At 38.4% G+C, this 9,159-nt stretch overlaps 1 protein-coding gene across 1 annotated transcript; it reads left to right on the forward strand.

Moving 5' to 3' along the window:
• Window positions 1-3,359: 3,359 nt before the first annotated feature.
• On the forward strand, window positions 3,360-4,370 carry LOC138389858 (olfactory receptor 10J5). The gene has a single exon (XM_069478512.1). The coding sequence runs from the start codon at window positions 3,360-3,362 to the stop codon at window positions 4,287-4,289; it is 930 nt and encodes a 309-aa protein (XP_069334613.1). The 3' UTR covers window positions 4,290-4,370.
• Window positions 4,371-9,159: the final 4,789 nt, after the last annotated feature.

Consider the following 9,159-nt stretch of genomic DNA (forward strand, 5'->3'; position numbering starts at 1 on the left):
TGATCTGGTTTTTGGCAGCATAGATTAGATTTGTATTTTCTAGAGTTTCATATAAGTAGACTCATAGTGTATTAACTCTTGGTGTCTGACTTCTTTGATTCAGCGTAATGTTTTAAAGATTCAGCCATGTTGCTGTTTGTGTTAATAATGTTCCTTTTATTGCTGAGCAGTATTTCATTATATGTATACATTATAATTTGGACAATTGAATTATTTATAATTTTGGGCTTTTTGGAAGAAAGCTGCTAAGGACATTCACATACACATACCTCTATGGGGATACATGTTTTCCCTTGTGTAAACACTTAGCAAAAAATTGCTAAGTCCTGGAGTAAGTATATATTTAACTTTCTGAAAAACTGCCAACTTGTTGTTCAAATTGGTTATACCATTTTATAGTCCCACCAGTAATGTTTAAGAGTTCCTCTTCCTTTACTTCCTTGCCAACATTAGATCTTGTTAGGCTTTTTAATTTTAGCCATTCGAATGGGTGTGTTGTGGTATCTCATTGTGGTTTTATTTTACATTTCTTTGGTGGCCAATGACATTGAGCATCCTTTCATGTACTTACTGACCATTTCTCTATCTTCTTTTGTGAAATACCTGTTCAAATATTTTGCCAATTAAAAATGTGTCCTTGGGAGTGGGGGGAAGGGATGGGTGCATACCTACATGATGAGTGCAATGTGCACTGTCTAGGGAATGGACACGCTTGAAGCTCAGACTCGGGGGGATGAGGGGACATGGGAAATATATATAACCTGAACTTTTGTACCCCCATAATGAGCTGAAATAAAAAAAAATTGTCTTATTATTGAGTTGTAAGAATTCTGTATATATTTTAGTTATAATTTTAGGTATGAGTAATGTGAATATTTTCTCCTAGACTGTGGCTTGCCTTGTCATTTTTCTAACAATGCCTTTTGAAGAATAGAAATTTTAAGTTTGATAAAGTTCAATTTGTGATTATGTTCTCTTATGGTTTATGCTTTTTGTTCTATATCTAAGAATTCTTTGATCATTTCAAGGTCTTGAGTTTATCCATTATTTTTGTTTAGATTTTTAATAGATTTATCTTTTATATGTGTTTACAATTAATTTTGAGTTATTTTTATGTATGGCATGTGGTAAGGTTTGGAGTTTGTTTTTTCTTGTATGGCTATTCAATTGTTCCAAAAACACTTGTTGAAAATATTATTATTGAGATACCTTGACACTGTCAAAAATCATTTGAACATATATATGTGGATCTAGTTTTGGACTCTCCATTTCATTCTGTTGTCTATTATTGCACCAATACCATACTATCTTGATTACTGTGGCCTCAAAGTAGTGTAAGTCCTTTAACTTTGTACATTTTTTCCAAATTATTTTAGCATTCTTGGTCCTCTGCATATCCATATAAATTTTAGAATGAGGATGTTTTATTATCTTGGCTAGAAGATTTGGTACCTTAATCTTAAGTAGGTCATTGTGCATTCAGAAAATAGACAGACAGGAGATATACTTTAAGGAAAAGCCCACTGAATGTAATGTCAAAGTAGATGTGGCTCTAAAATGCTGACCCTGATTGGCTGGAATAATGGTAAGGTCCTTGAGGAAGACAGAAAAGTTGAGATGGAGAGCTTTTTCTGGATATTAGAAAGGTTGATGTTTAGCTTGCTTTCAAAAATGTAAAATTTTTTATGATTGCAAAGCACACAAACAGAAAAGTGAAGAGGGAGGTAAGTTGGAGATGTGGGAAAATGATTGGTGATGGAAATAGAGATTTAAGAGCAATCAACAGAAATAATAACAGAAAAAGTTGAGAGGGAGAGTATGGAGAGAAAAAAATAAGGGCCAAGGATTGACCAGAGAACAGCATATGTGATTATAGTATAGGTAGAATAAACAAATTCATGGGAGGTAACTAAATGAGTGCTGGGAAGAGAGAAACACAGTGTGATGTCATGGAAACCAAGGTCGGAGAATGTTTCCATGAGGCACGGGTTAGAAGTGTCAAAGCAGAGAAGGATGAGGAAAAAAAAAAAGAATAAGAAAAGTCTGATGGCTTTAGCAAAGGAGGCTTCTTCAGTGACATTTGAACAAACAATTTCATGGGCATGAACATGGCCAAGCCAACTTGCAGGGAATTGCAGAGTGTGGGAGAGAAATTTTATTTCAGTAATTCTAAAATGAAGAGAGAACAATGAGATTGTCACTATAGAGAACCACAGGATCAGATGTATCTTCTTTATACCAGTTATATATACTTGCTTTTTGACAAAAGGGGCTAGTGTCCCTGCTTCCCGTAATTATATCAAATTGTCTGTCCACCAGATTTTATAAAATAGATAAGCCAGTTGGGCTCCAAACAGCTAGATGATACTTTCCTCCTCCTCTCTCAACCCAGGAGCTTACATCCCCTCGTCCAAACCTCAAGTTGTCCCAATCCTTTACTATTATAGTGGAAACTAAACATGTTTTCTCAATCATAATTCTCTCTTCCTGACTTCACTCAAAAGGACTACTGGAATTAGCAAAAAATATTTTTTGGTGGGACTTGAATGATCATTTTCAGTGCAGTGAAAATGTTTTGTAGTTGTTCTGCTTTGAGGGTAAAATGACATGTTTGGACAGTATAACCTCTCTGAAATCAAGTTTCTACACTCAGAATTCAACTGAAACACTGCCTAAAAAGCCCTTTGTGACCACTTTTCAAAGTTTGCCTTCCTTGAATACTTACTGCCATTTTTTCTGAAGACACTCATTTTTATGTTTTTTTCAACATCCACTTCACCAGCATTCTTCCTTGTTAGAAGGGTCTAAGTGGTGGATATCAATATTGGTTGAGACACAGAGCATGATTTTCTCCTTGGTGCCCCCTTTCTCTTCCTAACATCACTATGATGTCTGTGAGGTGTGTACGTGCTCAGAAGTCTTCATGCACAGGAAATAGTTTGCTCTGCATTGATATTGTTCATTATGTTTGCATGCCAAAGAAGCACAAGTAGGTTTGTCTCTTCGTGTGCAAGGATCCTATCCATGAGCATGCTGGACAAAAAGAAAGGAATTGGGTTCACTTTCTCACTTCAGCTATCACTGTCTCTTGCTTTAAAGTCCAATTGCTGGACTTTAATTGATGACTGACTGACTTTCTTTCTCTCTTTCTTTCTTTCTTTCTCTTTCTTTCTTTCATCTTTCTTTCTTTTTTTTTTTTTTTTTTTTTGAGACAGAGCCTCACTCTGTTGCCCAGGCTAGAGTGCCATGGCATCAGCCTAGCTCACAGCAACCTCAAACTCCTGGGCTCAAGCAATCCTCCTGCCTCAGCCTCCCATTGATGACTTTTTTTTATTGCTTTCAGACACTGATATAACAGAATGCAGAAAAAGAACTTCACAGAAGTGAAAGAATTCATCTTCTTGGGATTCTCCAGCTTTGGAAAACATCAGATAACCCTCTTTGTGGTTTTCCTAACCATCTACATTTTAACTCTGGCTGGTAATATCATCATTGTGACCATCATCCGAATTGACCATCATCTCCACACACCCATGTATTTCTTTCTGAGCATGCTGGCTAGTTCAGAGACAGTGTACACACTGGTTATTGTCCCACGGATGCTTTCCAGTCTCATTTTTCACTATCAGCCCATCTCTTTGGCAGGCTGTGCATCCCAGATGTTCTTTTTTGTCATCTTGGCCACCAACAATTGCTTCCTGCTGACAGCAATGGGCTATGACCGCTACGTGGCCATCTGCAAGCCCCTGAGGTACACGGTCATCATGAGCAAAGGAATGTGTGCGCAGTTGGTATGTGGGTCCTTTGGCACTGGTCTGGTTATGGCAGTTCTCCATGTGACAGCCATGTTCAATTTGCCCTTCTGTGGCACAGTGGTGGACCACTTCTTCTGTGACATTTACCCAGTCATGAAACTTTCTTGCATTGACACCACTATCAATGAGATAATCAATTACGGTGTAAGTTCATTTGTGATTTTTGTGCCCATAGGCCTGATATTCATCTCCTATGTCCTCATCATCTCCTCCATCCTTAAAATTGCCTCAGCTGAGGGCAGGAAGAAGACCTTTGCCACCTGTGCCTCCCACCTTACTGTGGTCATTGTCCACAATGGCTGTGCCTCCGTTGCCTATCTCAAGCCCAAGTCAGAAAGTTCAGTAGAAAAAGACCTTCTTCTCTCTGTGACCTACACCATCATCACGCCCCTTTTGAACCCTGTTGTTTATAGTCTGAGGAACAAGGAGGTCAAAGATGCACTGCACAGAGTTGTGGGCAGAAACATTTCTTAACAGGTTAAATCATTTTATTCACAAAGATGTCACAATGCACACGTTCATCAAATACAATGTTTGTTGAGCATAATGTCAGAGAGTAGAAATGCTTTTCTTTTTAATGTTCTAAGGATGGTAGAAAGTAGGGTTTCTGCTCTGGTAAATTTTGTAACCAAACACAAGAGTCATTCCAAGTCGGACTAAAACTACTTGTTTCTGTACTTGAGGATTTTGGTTTTGAATCTTTTGGGGGCCCCATTTTATCTGAACTCTCTAATAGTCGAATCCTTGACTTAGTCTGGGAAGGGGACATGGAGAAGAGGCAATGGGAACTTAGGTGGCAGGGGTATGGGGAAAATGAGCAGCAGCTTTCATTTCTCTGTTCCTATACAAAAGAGAAAGCTTTCATTCTCAGGAGTTAAATCATGTTCCCTGCAATAGTCATTTTAGAAAGGGTTTCCTTAATTCTTGCTAATTGAAAAATGAACAGCTTTGCAAGAAAGGGTCCTTCTTTTATTATCTAGCCAAATTAGCTCCTTAAATGGTATTCATTTCTATGTGTATTCCTTCCTTCTGTGAAATCAAGGCAAAAATCTTTGCTGTTCTCTAGAGGCTAAGCAAGGAGAAGATACATTAGTGGCTTTTCTCTGTAACTGCATTTTTATCCAGATGCACTTTTTCATAAAGACTCTTCTCAAACCTCTGGAAACATTTTAGATTTTTGATTTATATATAGTAGCTGCAATAGCACTGAAGTTGTGTTAGGTTTTGGTTGTACTAATTCCAGGGTCCAAGATAAATGCCATTAACTTCCATTCTCTCAGTAAACAGTGCAAACATCATACTCCTCCAGATACTTATTCATATCAGAATAAACATAACCATGCTATGTTGCTTTATATCCTTAATGGGGAAATTTGTGAGATGTTATATAGATCTTCCCACCAGAGTTTTCCTCTACTCTGAGACAAAGCTGGAAGACACTTTCTAACATTTGTTTTCACACTTATGGCACCCATTGTTGTTCCACCTCCAGGTCAGTTCCTATCCATTACTTTCCAGTTTTCTTTCTTTTTTAAAAATATTTCACACCTGTAATCCTAGCATTCTGGGAGGCCGAGGTGGGAGGATCACTCGAGGTCAGGAGTTCGAGACCAGCCTGAGCAAGAGTGAGACCCCGTCTCTACTAAAAATAGAAAGAAATTAGCCAGACAACTAAAAATATATAGAAAAAATTAGCCAGGCATGGTGGCACATGCCTGTAGTCCCAGCTACTTGGGAGGCTGAGGCAGAAGGTTTGCCTAAGCCCAGGAGTTTGCGGTTGCTGTGAGTTAGGCTGATGCCACAGCCCTTGAGCATGGGCAACAGAGCGAGACTCTGTCTCAAAAAAAAATTTCTAAATATTAAGAGGGTACAAATGTTTTAGGTAACATGAATCATTTTTGTAATGTTGAGCCCTGGCTATAGATGTGCCCATCACCCAAATAGTGTTCATGGTACCCATTAGGTTACTTTATTCCTCTCTGCTGCTCCCCGCTCCCCTCTGGTTACTTTCCATTGAGTTTTACTTCCCTCTGTGCACTTGTGTGCTCATCAGTTAGCTCTAATTTAATAGTGAGTACATGTGGTGTTTTTCTATTCTGAACCACAGAAATAGGGCTGAGCATCTTCTAGGTGATCTGTAATTTTCTGTCTGTTCTACCGAGCCCTATGTAAGGAGATCACAAGCAGGAGGTGAGGGTTCTCTGCCGTGTTCCCTTGGGGCAAGCTGTTACAGTTGGGTAACATCATAATAGGTGGTGATGTCTCCCCGATGACCAGCACCTCATATCCTTCTAAAGAGTGTCTCAACATGAGGTCCATAGTTCCCTAAGGGTGCCTGGCTAGGTGTCAGGGGTTTTTTAAAACTTTTTTGAAATTATTCACTAAATTTTGACTAATAAGCACAAGTGTGCCTTTTCTGTCATATTCTTTTTTTTCGATATATTTTATTTTATTTTTTTGTTTTTCAGCTCATTATGGGGGTAAAAAAGTTCAGGCTATATACATTGCCCATGCCTTCCCATCCCCCCGAGTCTGAGCTTCAATTGTGTCCATTCCCTAGACAGTGCACATCACACTCATCATGTAGGTGTGCACCCCTCCCCTCCCCCCACCCCATCCCCCCCAGTCAGAACTTCAAGCGTGACCATTCCCCAGGCAGTGCACATCGCACTCATCAAGTAGGTATACACTCATCCCTTCCACCCAGCCCCGACCTCTGTCCGATACCCAATTGATGTTATTCCCAAATGTACACTCAGGGAAACCAGTTTGCTGGTGAGTACATGTGGTGCTTATTTTTCCATTCTTGGGATACTTCACTTAATAGAATGGGTTCCAACTCTCTCCAGGAGAACCAAAGAGATGCCATATCGCCATTATTTCTAATAGCTGAGTAATATTCCATGGTATACATATACCACATTTTGCTAATCCATTCATGAATTGATGGGCATTTGGGTTGTTTCCACATCTTTGCGATTGTGAATTGTGCTGCTACAGACATTCGGGTGCAGGTGTCTTTTTTATAGAATGACTTTTGTTCTTCTGGGTAGATGCCCAATAATGGGATTGCTGGATCGAATGGTAGGTCTACTTGAATCTGTTTAAGGTATCTCCATATTGTTTTCCACAGGGGTTGCACTAGTTTACAGTCCCACCAGCAGTGTATGAGTGTTCCTGTCTCTCCGCATCCACGCCAACATGTATTGTTTTGGGACTTTTTGATAAAGGCCATTCTCACTGGGGTTAAGTGATATCTCATTGTGGTTTTGATTTGCATTTCCCTGATGATTAGAGATGTTGAACACTTTTTCATATGTTTATTAGCCATTTTTATATCTTCTTTTGAAAAATTTCTATTCATGTCCTTTAAAGAATTTGCTCTGGTATAAGTATTTTTTCTCTCAAATCCAAGCAGAAACATGAAACCAGATCCAACTTTCCTCTTTTATAGACTATTACTTTTACAATTTCTTTAGGCTTTCTTAGAGAAGTATCCTTTGACTTTGTTTTTGCCTATATAGGGACCATTATTTTTCACTAAATTGGAGAATGTTCCCAGCTTGGAGATTGAGGGATAATGGGTGTCAGAGGGCAAATGTGCTCTTTTTTATTGAGAGGTTCCCTGCTTTTTCCCATAGCATCCCCTTATTTCCTAAGTGTTTCGATAACATTCCTGTCCCTCCCTCCAACACCTTATGGGTGAGTGGATATCCTTCTATTGTTAGTTGTTTTAAATACTTTGCATGGCTTTCGACCCACTGGTAGAAGCAGCTTCTACAAGAAAACTGCAATAATGTAAAAGTGAGTAGGTCTATGTGGTCACAGATCCTTCCAGCATGATGAATCAAGAACAGTGTGTCATTTTGTTGCTGCCTCCCATAATCTATTCATAATACTTGTATTGCCAGCTGACGTGGGGGATATTTTTCCTATTATCATTGTTTTTATCATCATCACCATCATGATTATTCCCCGATATCTCCTTCTATCCATGATCCTTTATCTTTCTTCTCTTATATAATACATCAAAAATACCTCCATTCTTTTAGTACCTTTTTGTTTAGCTCTTTCTTTCATCAGAGAAATGCCTATAATATAATTCACTGATTCAATCTATGTATATTTCTCATGCACTGTGTGAAGCAATTAACTATCTCTGAGCTTACCATAATGAGTCATGCAGGGACTCTGCTTCACATTATTCATAGTCCATTTGGGAAAGCAAACAAAATAACAAGAATTACAAAAACTTGCTATAGGCACATGTACAGGATTGTTGTTTGGGGTCGGGGTGTTATTTGAAAAAAGGAACTGGTCAAATCTATTTAGAAGGTCAGAAAAGCATTCAAAGAGAGATGATATTTAATTAACTTTTTGTGTCATTGGGTCAATTGATGTCTGGGAGGCCAACAAGGGAAAGACGAAGAGCCTGAGCAGAGACACAAATGCTGGAAATGCCAGATGTATTAGGTGAGCAGGTGTTTTGTTCACCTCTGTATGCCCACTACCTTGTTGAATATTAGCCTGGTAAAAAGTGGGTGCTTAGAATACCTCTGGGTGAATGGCTGTGTGAACACCTATTAATATAAAGTCTTATCCAAAGATTTCCAGGTGTATTCTTTGATAGATACATATTATCATATTCCCTCTGTCTACCTTACAGACTTCCCTCACCTAAGGTCAACTAACAGAGAAAATAACCGAGTAGGGGTGACAATCCTAAGAGCATATTTGAAATTACTTTCTCCCATTGCAGGATTGCCTACAAGCAGTTCTTACTTGCTCCATAAGCTCAGTTGACTATCACATAATTACATTAATTAGTCATTTAAAACTAGACTATAAAAAGCCTTTCTTTTAAAGGAAACTGGATTAACACTGGGTTCATATGTTTTAGCCATAACCAGGACGATAACTTCAACAAGCTTAAAAATGATTTCTTGATAGCTTGACATATAAAATCAAGAATTAAGATATTTCAAAATTTACCTTTTAGAAAAAATTATGAAAAGACTATTAGGGATCTTAAAACTTCTGAAATATGATTTGTACAGTCTTAATTTTGTGGCTTTCTGATATCCTTTTACTTTCCCTATTTGCAATTCGTGATGAATTACGGGAGAAAATTGCTGCAGTCCTCCCAATAATAAGTAGAATAAAGCATGTTATTAATGGACACAAATGCTTCTGGGAGAAGTGAGGGAAGGAAAGTGGGCAGGAGAGATAAGATTAAGCCAAAGACAAACAGGTAGTTTATGGTTAAGCACACAGAGCTTAACTTTTAAAAAGACACATTGAAAACGTGCAAGAATCCAAGTCAGTTTTGTTGCTGCTGCTGAGG

The sequence above is a fragment of the Eulemur rufifrons genome, chromosome 8, assembly GCF_041146395.1.
Source record: "Eulemur rufifrons isolate Redbay chromosome 8, OSU_ERuf_1, whole genome shotgun sequence".
In the NCBI taxonomy this organism is placed as follows: Eukaryota; Metazoa; Chordata; class Mammalia; order Primates; family Lemuridae; genus Eulemur; species Eulemur rufifrons.